At 36.6% G+C, this 19,364-nt stretch overlaps 1 protein-coding gene across 1 annotated transcript in view; it reads right to left on the bottom strand.

Moving 5' to 3' along the window:
* Positions 1-7,867, bottom strand: part of spon1b (spondin 1b) — a 58,300-nt gene extending 50,433 nt beyond the window's left edge. Inside the window, exons 1-2 of the mRNA XM_079602851.1 lie at positions 7,102-7,867; positions 5,803-5,909 (exon numbers count right to left, since the gene is read on the bottom strand). Coding sequence (XP_079458977.1) covers positions 5,803-5,909; positions 7,102-7,330 — 336 coding nt within the window. The 5' untranslated portion in view covers positions 7,331-7,867. The remainder of the gene's footprint in view (positions 1-5,802; positions 5,910-7,101) is intronic.
* Positions 7,868-19,364: the final 11,497 nt, after the last annotated feature.

Raw genomic sequence — 19,364 nt, 5'->3', positions numbered from 1 at the left:
TGATCATAATTTGATGAATTACTTTTTCCATGATAACTAAAAATGTAATTTAAACATCCATTTTTAATCAAATTGTTTAATTAATTGCTTTCCCCAGGCAGTAATAGCGCAAAGTTAATTGCGGCAAGCAAATAGAGCTGAGTTTTGTGAAAAGAAGTGATATAATAAGCCTAATTTAAAAAGAAAATGGGGAATGGTTTTATGTAAAAAAAAAAATGACAGCAAATTTAAATACTCACAACGTCTGGTTAAATTAGATTTCGAGAGGTTAGTAAATAAGATGCAGGTTTTTGCACTGAAATACCATAAATAAATAAATATTAAAAAATAAGGAAGACTTCTTTCTCCCCTCTTCAATACCTGTCACATACTTTTGCAAATTGTTGTACCTAGTAAAAACACTAATATTGCTCCTACTGTTTGTAAAATCACATAATCCAAGTGATGGAAAATTCCACTGGGGATGGAAAAGTACAATTTTGTTTGCATGTTTCAAAGCGAAATCGCTGCCAAATGTCCATCGAAGAGTAAAATCCATGCTCGTGGTGCATTAAGTTCTTCCTCCCTCTTTCTCACTCTATCTCTCGTTCTCTCCATTTCCACTTCCCACTCTTTCACACACACTCTCCCGAACCCCAAAGCTGCACACATTACCCTCTGGTTCTGTCCTTCATTTACGCAAAGTAAAATCTGCAATTTTTGTCATCTCAAGCAACCTTGTTGCAACCATTTTCAGACTGAAAAACAAAACATTGAACCGGAAACTACTGAGTTGACAGGGAAACTAGGCTAAACTTTGTAAAGACATGCTTGAGCTATAGGACTGTGCAATAGCCGCTCTCCTAGTGTTTATTTTAAAAGAGGCCATGCGGGCCAAGCAGCCGGGTGCATTGTTTCTGGGTAAAAAAGGGGGGCTTTAAGTGGCTGTCTCAGAAATCCTGCGAACCAGCTGGGGAAAAGTTGAAGGAAACATAGGAGAGGCATTTGTTTTAATTGTGGCTCCTGGCGAGGCTGTGTGGCCCTGCTCCCGAGAGACAGTGAAAGCCGTTTTCTGTTTGCTCTTTTAAACTCCGTTTGTCTCTCTCGCACGCACAGAACCCCGTGGCCTGAGTGAATAACCACGTCTCCTGAAAAAATTGAGGATGTTTCATCTTCCAGGGGGTTCCTTGGAGAGATTAAGTGAAACGAATGGCGAGATGTCGCGATGTTTATTTCAACCACGCTGGTTTGGCCCGAGAGTTCTTTGTCAATTTGTGTTTGCTTGAAAAGTGCAACAGCATTGTATATTATGAACTGTCAGGATGACTGATGAATATGAATATTTTGAAAGGCAGACATGGGTAGCAAACATCTAGGAATGAGGTAACATCTAAAACACCTAAATGTTACAAATCGTCGTACAGCAAACATACGGAAACGTTTTATTCTGCAGATAATGCAGGCCATGGTCAGGGTCATTGATCAAATTACTAAACTAAAGTAAAATGAACTTATAGATTTCACCCAGCAAATGTGTTTGCAATCATTTTCAATGGGCAAAAATTACATTACACAACAGCACCCTAATAAATGGGTCAAGCTCCCTGCTAAACTTGGGCTCGTAAAAATAGATTCCCATGTTATAAATGGTGTCATTATGCTACAGAGGACATGTTAAAGGGGTGGTAAAATGCCCTTTTCAAGAGATAAATAAATCTCTGATGTCCCCAGAGTGTGTGTGTGAAGTTTTAGCACAAAATACCCCACAGATATTTTTATATAGCATGTTAAAGTTGTCACTTTTTGAGGGTTTGCAAAAACGCACTGTTTTGTGCCTGGGCCTTTAAATGCAAATGAGCTGCTGCAGAGGGCGGGGTTTCAAGAGCTCGTGTGTGTTAGCAGCTGCGATTACCTCACACAGACACACTAAAATGACAGAAACTGTTCTGCCTTTTATGTTTAAACGGAGTCAGACAAAGATGGAGAGACTCAAGAAGAAGTGACAACGTAGAACGCAACAGGACGTCTCTGAATGGTTAGTTGATGAATTTATGTTGCTGATGTGGAGTTAACTATCTTCAATTAGGATATTCTGTCATGGTTATCTATAAATCGCTCGTATAGGAACTGTTGTGAGACAGAGTCACAGAGTGACTTTCTATTGCATGTGAAAAGACGGATGCTAAAGTTTGAGCTGACTCACAAATGTACTCTTACACAACAACTTTTCCTCTTCTCAACATGGACTGCGTGTTCCCGGGGGCGGGTTTTATGTACATTTTAGGGTTGCTGATGTCACTAACCCGGGAGGAATGTCGTGTAGTCCCTACCAGCCGTTTGTTGTAGTCCTTTTCTTTAAAAGCAAATATCCTCCTTTGCTTTGAACTTTGAGCATTGTAACTTTGCAGATGTTGTTTATGCTCAAACAGCAACATTACACACTAACTAAAGTGAGAAAAGTGAAACCATACTCAACTACCCCTTTAATGTTTTTCTCAGACATTATATCACACAATATATTATTGTATACATAAATATTCTAAAACAGATAAGGGTAACTGAGATTAACCTCTTTTTTGATATATCAGTTCAAAAAAGGCTATGACGGGAATACACAACTTGAATGATGAACATTTTAAATGAAAAGGTTTTTTGCTCACCAGCCACTGTGGCTAGTGGTTTTCCAAAGTCACTAGGCAATCAGCATTTTCACTGGCCACAATTTTATTGTTGGGAAATTACATTTTACACTCACAAGACGATACACGACTCTGTGAATGAGACAATATTTTCAACACTATTTTTAAGAAATCTTCAATAACTAAATTGTTTCATTTGACTGAAAGTAACAAAATGCAAAACAATGCAGGTGCATTAAAAAAACTAATCTAAGGCTGCCACTAACGATTATATTTTGTAATCGAGTAATCAGTCGATTATTTTGACGAATAATCGAGTAATACTAAATATTTTTTTGTGGTAATAAAAATATACCTAAGTGAACAATAGCCTTTAAAATTAATTAAAATACATATACAGGTGAAACTCAAAAATGTTTAATATTGTGCACATTGTGCAAAAGATCAGTAATTCAACTTAAAACGTAAAACTAATATATTATATAGACTCATTACATGCAAAGTGAGATATTGAGATCACAATATTGTGAAGATTGTGAGATTATGGCTATGAAAACCTTTTCAGAATATTCTAAGTTTGAATTTTGGGTTTTCATAAGCTGTAAGCCATAATCAGCAAAATTATAACAAATAAAGGCTTGAAATGTCTCATTTCGCATGTAATGAGTCTATATAATATATTAGTTTCACCTTTTAAGTTGAATTACTGAAATAAATGAACTTTTGCACGATATTCTAATTTTTTGAGTTTCACCTGTATATACATACATATATATATAAATAATATAACAATGAGGCAATAATAATTAGTTCAAATAAAGTATAAAAAGCAAGTAATCATTTGGTTTTATTGAACAACACTGTTAAAATACATAAATGTAATATACATAATATAAACATTATCAACTTATGTACATTATGTATTATAACAAATGCCTGCAGAGGGCACCAAAGGCCTGGTAATTGTTGTTGTTACACTTTTGCATGATCCAATCCTTGTTTAATATTGAACAAACAACATTTAATTCAAATGTCCACTTAATCTTTAATATTTGGTCACTTCTGTACGATAGAAATTCTAAAGCCACGTTAATTACTTGGACAAGAACATGTGGACATCAAAACTCAGAGCGAGGGTTTAAACTTTTATGTTGAAATCGTGATGCACAACAATTTGCATGTTTAGAAACATAATGATGTGTTCTCCTGTGTTGGCAATTGGCATCGGATTTTAAATGGTTTACGTCTGGTAAAATGGCACACGTTGCGTTTCCAGATGAACGTTATAAACGAGCCAAACTCATAGCATATGCAGAGATGGAGTTTGTTAACCGAGCTGCTGAGGCGCGCTCCATGCATGTAAATGATAACAGTGCAACATTTCACTATGACACACAAAGTGCGTCAGACTGTATAAGCGTTCCCAAATGTATGTTACAAAAACACAAACAAACAGCACATGCAGAGACTGAGTTCGTGTGGAGCAGCATTTACTGTGAATGGAGTCGCTGGAAGAAACCTGAACCTACACGCATGTAAAGAATTAAAGCGTTGTCCTTCACTATATATTTACAAAGTGTTAGTATTATTTTTAAGAGGCAGGGTCAAATAAGAAAACTTCATGATAATTAAAATACCAAGAACAATGTGCTTGAAAGCAACTTTTTAGTCAATAGTAAAAATCAAATCTTATAGAATCAAAATGTATTCAACCAAAAAGAATACAAAGATCAGATTTCTAAAACCTTGTTGAAATAGATTTAAAAAGATTTCTCCTTTTCAACATCTCCAGCATCATTATATGTCATTACTTCATAAACGTTTAGGACAAAACCACAGCTTTTTGTCATTTTGCCTTTTGTAGTTGCCTTTATTGTGTTTTTTTCGTTCATTCAATTTAGTCTGTCAAGACGAAAGAATCCCCAGTTAAAGACCTCAACAGAGGACGTCTGCTAACATCCGCCAGGCAATTTGAGCGCTGAAAAACACAGCGGTAAGGAGTGTGGAGCGGCAACCACAGTTAATGAGATCTATGGAGTGAGATGCCGCGCTAACAGCCTTCCTGCTTCAGTTCGCGAAGCACTGCGGCTTGATGTGGTGAGCACTAAATGATAGGGGTCCTGTCTTTCAGAGAGGACACGGCTCTGAGGCAGTCAGTGCGTTACCAATGAGGAGCAACATCTGAGACAACTTCAGCTTTGCTCTCTGGCAAAAGATGGATTTGAAATCCTTAAAACACTATATGGTCACATTTACTATCATTCAGCACATTTTTGCGGGTGAAAGATTTCCTGATACAAATTTCGAATTGGTCAGACAGGATCCGCTGCACTGACAAACAGTGACTTCTGTTTGAGTGGTGGTTCATGCATCATTACACTAAACAATAGATAATGTACCTTTTTGCCTAAGAAAGTTCACAGAAATGTTGCTAATGTGAACGCACCTTTAACCCTCTTATGTATGACATCCACTACAGCCATTTTAAAAAAAGTCACCATGAAATCAAAACGGACCATTCTTGTTTTTTTTTTTTTTTATGGAATATTGCAGTATTTATTATAAATGATTTATCTGTGCACATCTTCTTTTTTTATCCATGTGCCATCATAATTTATCAAAATAACTTCTCTCTCTTGCAGTGACTTCTCTTCTCTGATGACGTGTTTACTGGCACGAGGGCGGGACAACCTGTCACTCACATGATGACATCACAGCAATAGCAAACCACAACCATCCAATCAATTCTCAGGGGACAAAATTAAGTCCCGCCCTACATTTTTTCTTGTTCGAGAAGTGGTTTAACTCTGATATATGTCACAATAGGGAAGAAAATACTATTGCACCTTTCATTTAATGCCGACTTTAACTAAGGGGTGATTCAACCTAGGACTTTCCTCTTTATGTAAATTTTTTTAATTTTTAATTTTTCAACAAAAAATGTAATCCTCTTTGCACTGTATTTATTCTTGTTTTGTAATCAAATGTGTTTTTTAATGATTTAATATTTCAAGCATCAAAGGGTTAATGGTCGTTTTCTTCCTAAAACGTACCACGTCTAAATACAGACATGCAGATGCAGCCCAACATAAACTGCAAATCATTTCGCAGAGACTGCAATTAGACTGTCATCTTTGATTGCCACAGTTCAAGTCAGTTATACGGGGTCACTGCAATCCCTCACCTTGAAAGTGCCGGCGTAATCGTCAGGAGTGACGCCCTCCCTTCCTTCTTTCAGAGCAATGAGGGTAAAGCCACGAAAGTAAGATGGGCTGGAGGCATACAAACTGACTGGAAAGAGAGAGAACAAAATATAGGTCAGAGGTACCAGAAATGAGCTTAACAGTAGGTCAGATCTCAACAGTGTGCCAGGGCAAGTCGCAAACTGCTCTCGGCACGTACTGTACGTTTACGTGTAAGCGTGTGTGGGATGTGCGAGTGCTTTTCACATGGAGCAGTGAATCCATATGCATGTACAAACACGCTGGGCATAAAACCCTCATAAAAAGGCATCTGCTGCTTAATGAAGGCCACTTACATGAATGCAAATGGCAGTAAATATCAGGTTATGGGGCGTTTTGATGTTGAAACCAATATTAAACTTATCCTGACATTAAAATATTATACACCAGGTTATACTGCAAATAGCTTTTCAAATCAGGCACAGAGTTGTCTAACGGTCCCTTACTTGTAGGGGAGAATGGGTAGGTTTGTAGTAACAGTTTAGAAATGATGAGGCCATTAATGACCATCATCCTCCTAAGGTGACAGTAAAAGTTGTAAATGTGTGAAAAAGGATTTAAAAGACAAAAACATTCTGAAAGTATAATTTTGTGTCTTTCTTATAATTTGGTTAGAAATCATAATAACGGATGTTAAATGGCATAATCCGAATCAGCAGATTGTCTTGTCTTACTTATGTTTAATATATTTATAATAAAATTTAGTTGTTTTGAATAGCCTAGGTAATACAGCAGTGACTTTTTAAACACACGATTTCCACAATAAATTCATGCCCATAATATCATGTTTTTTAGTGTTACATGATGGTGTTGGGTGTATCTACTGGACTCTTGATACTTGACACAAATTTACAGTTAAGTTATATGTGTAACCTACTTCAATTTGTAGCAGACAAGTATGTGAATATTACATCGAAATTTGAGACACCAAACACACAAACACAACATGTTACTAAAATCTCATTCTCCCCTATCCAAATGTCCTCTTTGGTAAACAGGTTTTAGTGCTGCAAAAATCAGGTTTTCTAAACTTTTTTAAAATAATCATCACACATATTCACCACCACATAACACTGTTAAGTATTTTAGTGTCAGCCAAACTTGGTTTACCTGCAGATGATGCACTAAAGACGACGCTTTACGCATCAATATTTATAAACTCCACACATGCTGTTTTTTGGACAGGCTCGCATTACAAGCCTTTTAAGTTGGGAGTAAAAGCACATTTTGTGACTTCTAACCTCTGTAAGTGCTCCCGGCTTGGTAAGTTTCTGGGTCTCCTTCAACTCTGAGGCGAAACTCGTTGTGTCCTTCTCTCCGAGCGCCCCGCGTCTGCGTCCGCAAGATCCGACAGAAACCACCCTCGGATCTCGACTGTCTCTCTGTGGTATCTCTTCTGAACGCATCCGTGTGGACGAAAAAGACATTTAAGAAAACTAACAGCACAACCAGTCCGTCTTTGTCCATCATTTCCCCTTCTTTGGCAGTCCAAAACACAAGTTTGCAATCTAGTACCAGCGAGTAGCCTAAACGCAGTCAAAGAACTGGAAAAGACGGTCAAAGCAAACAGTCACATAAATCGACTAGACTTGTCTATTTTGGGGTCCATTCACGAATAAAAAAAGAGCAAAGACACCGTATCCATTCCCACTGAGGAGATTGCGGACGGTTAATAGTCCCGTGTCCGCGGTGCGCGAGATTGGCGAGCGCGGAGACAGAAGACTCAGATGTTGACTTTACTCAAAGGATATTCACACTGAGAAATACCTATATGGTCTCCTTGATAACCGAGCTCAGACTTAAAGAGAAAAGATTCAGACTTTAAACAAAACCTAGACATAGACGGCTGACATTCTTGGTGAGACGCTGTGAGGAGAGAGAGATCGCGAATGTTTGAACAGCCGCGAGCTGCAGCAGCAGGAGAAAAGAATCACAGGGAGCTGCGCACTGAGGAGACATGGAGGATGATTTGGGGAACTCCTCCGTCTCTCTGTTATGGTTGTTTATGCAAGAGAATGATTTGGGGGCACATATTTTTAATGTGAGGAATTAACTGTTTATTTCCGGTCCAACAGACTTTTTTTATTTATTATTACATAAGAAACCACTAGGCTCACACTGTGTTGATGTAGTGAATATCTGTATGCAATCACAGCCGTGCTTGTCTACAATACTACAACATAAAGTTAATGTACCTACAACAGTTCTATAAAAGTAAATATTATAGGGTAATTTATTTTTCAGACAAAATTGGGACACATGCAGACTGAAAACCGGACTGGTAAAACATATGAGTGGAACGGAGTTATTTACTCTCCCTGCTCAAAGCAATCTGTATCGCTCTGCTCCAGCTCCATTTCGTGTTTTGCCTTTCACAATAGTAAGAGAAACCCGCTCCCGAACGATCATGGGGCGAGAAAACAAACACTGATGCTTCGACTTCTAAAAGTCAGTGAACTTATTTTGAACTTATGAAAATTAAAATATGTATATTTCTGAGTAACTGTTTAAGTTTTGAAAAGAAATGGCCTAGCCTGCATTGATTTATATGGAGCCTTAAAGGGACATGGTGATGCTGGATAAAATATGAGATGGGAGGAAAAAACATTCAGTATTTCAATGCTTTTGCGTTCCCTTGCAGTAGCTTTGCGTTCCACTGAGAAACTTTGCATTTGCTGGCAAAACTTTTGAGTTCTTTTCATATGAACGCAAAGTTTCTTGAGGGAACGCACAACATTTTGTAAGTGAATGCAGTTTTTTTGTGAGAAACAAAAGCATTGCATGTATAATTTTTCCTCCCATCTCATATTTTTTCTTCAAGAGTCCCTTGAAGATTCAACAGTAAAATTCAGAATAATTTTTTTTGTGTTAGAAATTAAAGTTAAATTTGGTAAAATCCTTGCAATATTTTACAGTGCTGTACATTGCAATACTGAATATTGATATGTTATAATTCTAAAAATGTACAGGCCCATTTGCTTAAATAATTATTGACAGGAAACTTACATTAGTGTTGAATGGGAGTGTAACCATGCTATACCAGCAGTTTAACCTTGAAATCGCTGATGTGGACTCAAGCAACTTTGCAATTTGTAAATATATATTTTATCAACATAATTTTGGAGTTTGCACCAATTTGGTCTCAGCATATTATTTTTATTCAAGGCCAAGGCAGTTCCCATCCCCCTCATTTTAAATCATTTTGTGGCCCCCTTGAAAATGTGTTGAGGGCCCCCATGCAGCAGGCCCTGACCCATAAGAATCACTTATATACAAAAATTACTTTTGGACATCTCCATACGCTGCATATCTGTCTGTTCAGAAGGAAGTTAGAGAAACACACCAGCAGATGTCATTAATGCATCCTGACTGACTGCACTGGAATTATGCCCTAATAATTAATGAAAACGATTTCCCATACTTCAACACACCATTCAATTAGCTTACAGATGTGGTTATTTTAATCTATAGAAAAGAGTCAGCTTAAAATAGGCTACACCCTCTTTGCATCGATCATTTCTGATATCCTACATTTTTTTAGGTTTGTTAAAAAGCCTGTATTTACCTGGATATTTCATAATAGAAAATATAAAAAAATAGGGGAAAAAGTACAAATAATGTGTCTTTTTTAAAATTCTATTATGAAAAATCCACTTGAATAAATGCTTTGTTTGCCTTGGACTTTTTTTTATTGTACTTTTTCCCAACCAAAACCACCCTTGATTCTCTCTCACAGTCTCACTCAAGGACAAAACAGCATGATTCACCAAAAGGGCAAACCAAAGTCTTTTCTAACAATACAAAGACCAAATCTGCTCATAAATGTCAATAGGAGGACGACCTTCTAGGCCGAGTTGTTAGTTTGGCACCTCAGACATTCACTATGTGTGTGATCTTGTCACCCGACCTATTGATCTGCCTGGGGTTGCGACAACTCAAGGGGCTGTGAAATATGGCAGAATGTTTGTTTGGCTGTATTGGCCTAAAGCTCAGGGCTTGTGTGAGAGAAACACACCAGCAGTATTTGAGCTTGTTAATGCTTCAGTTCATCTTTGGCACAGGCTGTGAAACTCTGGAGAGAGATGAGAAAAGAACGTTTAGAGGAGGTATACGGATGGGGAATGGCAAGCGGACTGACGTTTCTTTCTTTTTTCCCCCGTTTCGTCCTGTTTTTCGCCCACAGAATCCAAGGACAAAGTTCAGAAATTTAAGAGTTAGTTAAATATAGAGAAGGAAGCAAAAAACTTCAACTCAACCAGACAAATCATAGACTTTGTCTGCGGTGTGACTGCTGGCCGTTTGAATATGCTAGTCATCTTAAAGGGATAGTTCACTAAAAAAGTTTTTTTTTAAATTATTTAGTCTTACTGTATATATACATTTCACAAAAAGGTGATATTTTGAGATATTTTACTCATTATGCTGCTCTTTTCGATATGTATGTGTAATATACAGTATAGAAGAAAAAAAAAACGCATACAGGATTAGAAAGACAGGGTGAAAATATTTTTTTGGGGTGAACTATTCCTTTAAGTAACTATTATGAAACTGCTTTGCGTCCAGATGTCAGTTTGGTAACACTGACTTGAGTCAAACCTATCGGTGATCAAGCCAGATGGCAATTTAATGTCTCACGGAGACAGCTTTTACTACTTAAGGAAGTGGTTGAGGTTGCCAGGAAGCTCTCTTTTAAGTTCCATGACAGTCCTGATATCCAACGAGGTCATTGAGTGCATCGGCAGTCGGCACACATCATATGATGTTTCTGTTTATCCGAAGACATCGCAGTGAATTGTAAAGCTGCAATTCTGACAGACTCAACTCTTTTCTGATAGAAAACTTGCTTTGGCCACATGCGGCACAGAGAAATGCTGTTTAAAAGCTCAGGTGTGAAACACCTCTCATGTATATGTTAATCACATGCTGCGTCAGCAGACTTTAAGACAGCTGGAGACCAAGGCAGGAGTGGACCTGCAGAGCTAAAAGCCACACAGTGCTTTTCAAGTTAAAGTGTTTTAGTCAGTTCTCAGCATTATGAATAACACATTATAAGGCTGCGGTGCTTGTTTTCATGTTGAAGCCACTTTTATAATCCCAAATGATGCCGACCCAGGAGAAGTTTCTGGCTATGACTGACAGCTGTCTGAAAAGTGCTAAAAAAAGGCTTTTAATTCTGTATTTTGTAGTCACAATTAAGAGAAATAAAGTCACAATTGTGAGATATATTTACAATTGTGAGAAATAATCATACATGTGACATATACCACCTGTTTCACAGACAAGGCTTAAGCTAGTCTTAGACTAAAATGCATGTTTAAGCTGTTTTAACTGAAAGAAACTTGCACTGATATCTTAAAATATGTAAGTGCGATTGTTTTGTTTCAAGATGCACACCAGTAATGGTTTTTTTTTTCTACAGCACATTTATAAAAGCTACTTAAATGCCCTAATTGAGCTTAGGCCTAATCTTGGCTTAATCTAAGCCCTGTCTGTGAAACCGGGTCAGTCACAAATGTGAGATAGTCGTAATTGGGAGAAATAATCGCAAATATGTGATATAGTCGTAATTGTAAGAATTAGTCATGAGATATTTAAATATAGCCAATGTGAGATAAATTTGCAATTGTGAGAAATAGTCACAAATGATAAATATACTGTAGTCACAATTGTGAGAAACAATCGCAAATGAGACAGTCGTAATTGTGAGAAATAGTCGAGAGATATAAACACAAAAGCCAATGTGAGATAAAAATTCACAATTGTAAGAAGTATATGTAAATGTTTTATATAGTCTTAAATGTGAGACAGGCGTAATTGTGAGAAAGTCACAAATTTGAGACAAACTCGCAATTGGTAGATATAGTCGCAAATGTGAGATATAGATTTGCAATGGTGAGAAATAGTTGCAAATGAGAGATATAGTTGTAATTGTGAGAAATAGTCGCAAATGTAAGATATAAATTCACAATTGTAAGAAATAGTCGCAAATGTGAGATATAAATTTGCAACTGTGAGAAATAGTTGCAAATGAGAGATATGGTCATAATTGTGAGAAATAGTCGCAAATGTAAGATATAAAATCGCAATTGTAAGAAATAGAGGCAAATGTGAGAAATAGTGGCAAATGAGAGAAAAATTGTAGTCGTTATTGGTAGAAATAATCACAAATGTGAGATATAAATTTGCAGTTGTGAGAAATAGTTGCAAATTTGAGATATATAGTTGTAATTGTGAGAAATAGTCGCAAATGTGAGATATAAATTCAGCGAAAAGAGGAGGCGTGTTCCGACCGGCGCAAACGTTCCCTGTTGCTACAGTATTTTGCAGTTTCAGAAAACAATTCCGCCACAAACCAGGAAAAACCTAGTCTAAAGTCAGTGGTTCGTTATTCAGATGCTATTTTAAGCGTATTGTAGCGTGTGCACAACGCGCATACACTTTGCCTCTCTCATCTACACAGACGCGCAGCAGTTCCCATTTTTGTAAACCATACATAATTGCAAGGAAAAATATTACCACACGAGGGAAATCATTGTGGTGTCCATGAAGATGTGAAAAAATAGGCATAAATCTAGCTTACACATTTACCCAACTTATTCAAGCTAATTGTAGTAATGACGGATCAAACCTGTTTGATCAATAGTGGCAAGACACATAGGTATATAAGGATATCTGACAAAGTGGGTTGTCCGTCAAGAACCAGGAAACTAAATTCCGAAGACTGCGAAATCACCTTTACCATCATTTTAAGTTGCGTGCGCCTGGCAAATACGCTGTTATAATAGTAATCTGCCATTGAACAATCGCACCTGCTCTTAAAGGGAATGTGAGATGACGCTCTGATTGGTTTATTGCACGTTACGCCCCAAACCACACCTATGAGTAATGTAGCTACTTCAAACCAACCCATTTTAGATTTGCGTTGGGCGCTAGAGTCATTTATCCCGCTGGTATAATAGCAACAGCGCCCGAGATCCGCCCACAAAGTTACTTGCGTTTCGCGTTTGATACTTGCGTTTCAGATCGTTAAAATAGGGCCCAAAGTGTTCTTACTTAAAGTGTTCACTGCCTGCACTAGATGAGCACAGGGGTGGTTATGTCAACATACAACATTGTTCTTGGCCCCCAAAAGGGTAAGGACCATTATGCAGGCAAGCGCAGTGGCCTCTTGTCCTAAAGTGATAAATGTTCAAATCACTGGCAGCTAATGTACTGTGCTGGGGACTTTTTCTCTTAGTAGCATTCTAATTGACTTAGAGGCAAGTGATGCAAAGAAAGTCCATATGCCCATTTCTCCTGAAACACCCTCCATCCTGAACCCTTCCCTTGATAATTAGTAGGTGTAGCTGTAAAGAATGACCATGAGGTCTGCCTTTTCTCTTACCTCAGTTGGCATATCATGTAGATGATGGTTTCAGACTTTCATTGTAGCTGATTTACAAGGTGTTTTGTACTTTCTGTCTTGAAGTTTAAATCCTGGCTCTATTCCTTTGATAAAGCCTCCGTCTGGGAAATGGCGCAGATGTAGCTCGGACAACTGGAACATAGTTTATGAGTGACAGATTATGAGTTTTCAAAAACCTGGAGACAAGATTTCAGAAGAGTCTCGTCTCATTTGCAATGACTTATTCTCCCTGACCTTTCAAAGTCTTTCAAAGCTTGTTCCTAAGCAGTCTTAGAGCAAAAGCATTTCCTTTTGACGAATTGCATTGAGAAATGCATTCATGTACTAATGTTAAGTCTAAAATAATGTTATTTTTAAGTGCCTTCCAGTCTATTTCATTTCTGTTTTGCTGTTGTCATGTAAATTTGTTGTATACTTTTTATGTATAAATGTATAAGTAGCCAACATGTCACTGTCACTCTCAGCCAATACGCTTTTTGCCAGTGATGTCAAATCGATTAATCGCACCAATCATAAAAGTATATACTGTATATAGTTTTACACGTACACACACACACATACGTACATATATATATATATATATATATATATATATATATATATATATATTTACAAACTTACATTAACTGTCTGTTAGATGCGATTAATCACAATTAATCGATTTGACAGCACTACTTTTTGCAGACCTTTTTTTAATCTCTTAAAACAGCAATGATATTTACTTTGAAACCATTCTGAGAAACTGTCCAAGTAACACACTGAATTAAATGTGAAATGCTCTTGTAAAAACTATTTCAATAATCGTTATTTACAACTTTGAAAAATATATTTTTTTAAAAATAAAAAAAAATTACTGAGATATTTTGTGCCCATTTGTCTGGGCAAAAAAAATGTGAACTATGAAAAAGGAAGGTAGTTACCTTGGTTCAGGGTTTCTGTACAAAACAAAGCATTCTACTTTTTATTTGTTGAAAACATTCCTGCAGTTATTTTGCAAGATATAACATATTCATAGATTTTGTTTACTGTGAATCATGGATGTATTAGCTTTTGGGAAAAGGTTAGTGCAATTTGTGTCACAGATGGTGGTATTTGCCCTGACAAACAACATTAGACATTAACCCCCCCAAATAAAATAAAATGATTATTTCCTCAGATGGCATTGTGAAACTGCAGTACAAGCATGCACCCATGCATGGCATAAATGTGCTGTGACAGATAGGGTCAATGTCTGCTGTTTCTCATCCAAATCATCATTTCAGACTGTCAACAACAAATACCGAGGTCAAAGCATGACAAAAAAGGTATTTTGACAATGATAAATTCATCTATTTTAGAAAGAGAGTCATTATTTCACTTTACGCTGCCGACTTTCTTTTGATCTATCGTGAATGGATGGAGCCTTCTCTAAATTGTCTTTAAAATAAATTTCTAATCAAAGTTAGTCTAAAAAGTAGTTTCAGTACACTGTCTGCACTCATGAAAAATGCCATGAGAAATTAATGTAGTTTTCAAACTATAAGCAGCTTTTAACTCCAAGCAAACAAACAGTTTTGAAGTAATTCTGAGCCAGACCAAAAATAATTTTAAATGATCGATCACCCAAAAATATTTTAAGTAAAATAAGTGAATTTCAGAGACTGTCAAGATATAAAAATATGATAAAAGTGGTTGTGCGATCTATTTGTTATATTCCAAGTCATAGCTTTATGAGAAACTGATTGAAATATGACTTCTGCATAATTTCCCCTTCAGTGAGCTGTTAGCCACTGCAAATGGATCTTTGATTCAGTGAGTTTGTAAATGAATCATTTGTGAACTTTTATGAACTGATTCACCAATTCATTAAAAATCAATAAGTCATGACAACATGTTTTTTACATTGCTTTAACTCATCAAAATAAGTTAAGCCATTTTCAACCTTTTATACAAGATTCAACTAGTTTTTCAAGTCAGTTTAATGTAATTTAAGTTGAAATTACTTAAACATCCAAGTTGATTATACTTAAAAAATTTAAGGCAGCAACTTTTAACAGTGTATATACATCATTTTGACTTGATTTGATTCATTCACTTCTATTACATGCAATATTAAAGAAATAAAGTCAAACCGTTTTGGAACAACATGACAGCAAACTATTCTTTAAATACAAAACAACAAAAGGGTGCGAGGAAACTACTGTAACAAGCCAATAAAAAGCTTAATACTGCATCTCCCTGCCAAAGTTATTTTTTCTTATTTGCGAGAGTGCTTTTTATGGCGCTGCTAAAACATCTTTAAAAAGCTGCAAGCAATTTAAAGGCCCCATAAATCCAGTTTAATTGTTTTAAAATGGGCTGTAAATTCAAGCCTCTTTTGTTGATTTCTGATGTACAGAGCAAATCGAGTCCAAATGATGTCATAGCGAACAACGCTAGATTTCGCCTTCCTGTTTTAATTGGAGCTTAATGTACTCATGCGATCACTGAGGAAACTGCTTCAGAAATCCCCTTTTTATGCACCATGTGTCAGAATAATGAGCTCTGGATGTAATTTAAACATTGTATTAGTGTTTAGAAGCTAATAAATATCGTCGCCTCCAGAAAGCTGATTTTAAGAAAGGACGCAGCAGCTACCAACCATTTAAAAGAACCAAAACAGGGGTTTTGAAACCCAAAATTGATGATAAAAGATCTCGGACATCATGTCAGAAGAGAAGAATGGGATGCAAGCATGCTCTTTCCACTGTCAGAATACTTCACAAAACAATGCATCATCAAATAATGCGGTTATGTGCGAGACCACCTGTAATCTGAAATCCCAGTAGCACTTTTGTGTGTATTCTAATCTGCACGTTTTCTGCTCTGAAATCGCCCGACAGTGCCGGCCTTGTCCAAAACCACTGTAATTACCTCTCTTATCAGAAAAGAGAGGGCTTAGGCCATTTCCTTTTGCTAAAACAGCCACTTTGTATGACACGTTACAAAAAAAAAAAAAGCAGACACTGCTTTTAGTATTGTGTTCAGAAAGATTTAATATTCTGAATGAAAGTAGACGTGCTACCCCCGTTCGCTTCGGTTTGTGTTTGTGACTCCAAGCAGCCGAATACAATCAAAGTCCATTATGACTGGAACAGCAAATCCTATCTCTTGAATTTAAATGTGCTCTGGAGAGGAAATATGACTCAAATTCAATTTTATTAATTCGAACTAACTGCGTAAGCCTGTGCAGATAAGGCAAGAACTTTTACCATATATTTTAAGAGAGGTATGACTGACTATCAAATAGATTCAACTAGAAATAGATTTTCTGATTTTGATTCCATTTTGCTAACATATTAACCAAATTCTCTCTCCAATTACTTGTCTTTCTGAACCATTCTTCAAAAGAACCAACTCATGAAAGTCATTCGTTTCAGCAATCGTCCTGCACGTATTTGATTCACTACAAAGAACCAGTTCATAAGAGTCATTTATTGGATCGGTACTAAGACTTTTTCACGCAGCCACTGAGAGTAAGAGTAAAGATTGTATTTGTATTAAAAACATCCATTTAAAAGCCAATTAAATAAACATGCGATACTGCTTAAAGGATTAGTTCACTTTTAAAATGAAAATTCTGTCATCATATACTCACCCTTAAGTTGTTTCAAACCTGTATGAATTTCTTTCCTCTGCTGAACACAAAGGAAGATATTTTGAAAAATGTCAGTAACCAGACAGTTTTTGGTTCCCAATGACTGCCATAGTATATTTTTTTCCTACTATGGCAGTCATTGGGAACCAAAAACTGTCTGGTTACTGACATTTTTCAAAATATCTTCCTTTGTGTTCAGCAGAGGAAAGAAATTCATACAGGTTTGAAACAACTTAAGGGTGAGTATATGATGACAGAATTTTCATTTTAAAAGTGAACTAATCCTTTAAATGACATATAAGAGGAGAGTAATGGAGAATTATGGGTCCAAGCCAAGATCAAACAACCCAAGGCCGCTTGGATATAACATCTTGAATGGTTAAAATAAGTAGCTTTTTAACTCCTAAAAAACATAGCTTTTTCAACTCCTATGTTCACAGTAGTTCTACTGAGACCTTTTCCTGTCATAGTCTAGAGACTCCAGAGGACTCAAGGGTCAGTAGAACACAGCCAAAGGATGACACTTAACTCAAAAGTGTGGCTTGCGTGCAACTGCAACCGACAAGAGAAGAGGAAACTAATGATCACTCAGCGGCTCGTGAAGTACACTTTGGTGCGGCCTTGATCCAGGACACATTTCTAAGATACAACAAGGGCCAAAGCTTAAGTGTTTATTCCATCAGACATCAGAGTGGATATTGACACCACAACAGAAACATGGAGTACCAGCCGGATGGGGTTGCCAGATCTTTACTCATGTTTCAACCTTTGAAAATATACTTTGTACTATATGTATATGTATGTGTGTGTGTGTGTGTGTATATATATATATATATATATACACACAAAGTACACACGGAAACGTTTCTAATATACACGTTGCACTTCGTGTTATGTGTACTGTCAGTTTGCAAGTATTTTGGCTCATGCATCATTTTTCTAAATGGTCTGCCATATAATGGCAGTTCAGGGTGAGATGGAAAGATTCTTCAGAGAAATGAAGCGTCAAGGCAGTAATGTAAGCGATGTATGGCACGTACAAATGGCACAAATTGTGTTGAGCAGATAACTGCAAGGAAAATCCACTGACAGCAGAAAAAGCACATACTTTGAAGGGCACATCACCTCCATTAGTAAATTTGAGGAATTTTCATGCCAAATTCCCTGGATTTGCAGTAGACCTACTTAGCAGTGCCCTATGGAATTTGTTTATTTTTTATTTAGTGCCATTTTTATTTAGAGAGACATTTTGCTCTTAAATTGCCTTTACAAACAAAAGAGTCACCATGAAATATACCCTTTCTAAAACAATTTTTTATGAGCTTTGAGCATGTCAGAGTTTTAACATTGTTACTCGACAAGCAAAACTAAAAAATGCACACAATACTTTATCATTTTAATCTAAATTCTGTAAGAGAAAAAAAAACTAAATACCGGAACCTGAAGGAACAGCAGAATAATCCATCTCAATGAAGCATGGAATCATGCAGAAACAGACAAAAAGACTGGATGGAAGACCAATCAAACCTGCAAACCAAACCAGACATGGTTAAATGTGTATTGGATATCAGATGGAGAATAGACTTTTAATTAAATCCGGATTGTGGGCGCTGGGCAGATTCCCAGAAGCACCGTCTTGTCCCTAAAGACAAAAAAATTTTTTAATTCAAATTTACTATGCTATTAATTCACATCAGTATTGGGTTGGCTCAGCGTCGGAATGTTATATGATAATATGTCATTGAATCTTTTTCAAGAATGCCAACGGTCCTCATTTGCCAAATATTTTCCATGGCAACAGGAGACAGTATCCTTCCTGATTAAGCTTTTGTGCATAAATCGACCAAATAATGATGCTAAAAAATACTTTGTCATAATTGGACAGTTTTGCAGGCTCATCCAATATATATGCAAATTCCATGGTATTTGAGTGTATATTCATTTGGTCGAAAGAAACAAAATATGTCTTGCACTTCACAGCTAATGTATGCCAAATTGACACTTGGCCTTTTATTTTTAAGTGAGAAATGTCTGTTCCCTGGCCATCGGCAAGACAACTGTCACTGTAAACTTTGGTGTCTTTTTAAAATCTAACTTCAAATTAGCCTAGCATGAAAAGTAGCTAGTTTTACAGTAAACACATGAAATGTCTGGCTCCCCCCTTAAAATTGTCAATTTGGCCCGTTCCACCTCAGGAGATTTTGACCTTCATGACTGTATCTAACAATTAAAATCATACAACAAGGGCATAATTTTGACAATCTTTTGTTTCAAGAAAAGCTAACATTACTTTTTCCACAGCATGATGGAGACAAGTAAACAATCTCATTCCATTTTGTCAATTTCTACACAAACTTCTGACAACTTTTGCTTTGACCACTGAACCCTGCCATGTTATTGTAAGAAAAAAAAAATCAAACAAATATTTCTCTTTCATTTATGGGAAATGATAGCTAGAAACATTTGGCCCTAACAAGCCTTTC

Source organism: Phoxinus phoxinus (genome assembly GCF_949152265.1).
Source record: "Phoxinus phoxinus genome assembly, chromosome: 25".
Lineage (NCBI taxonomy): Eukaryota > Metazoa > Chordata > Actinopteri > Cypriniformes > Leuciscidae > Phoxinus > Phoxinus phoxinus.
Note: the sequence above shows the minus strand (reverse complement) of the source record. Positions and strands in the feature narration are given on the sequence as shown.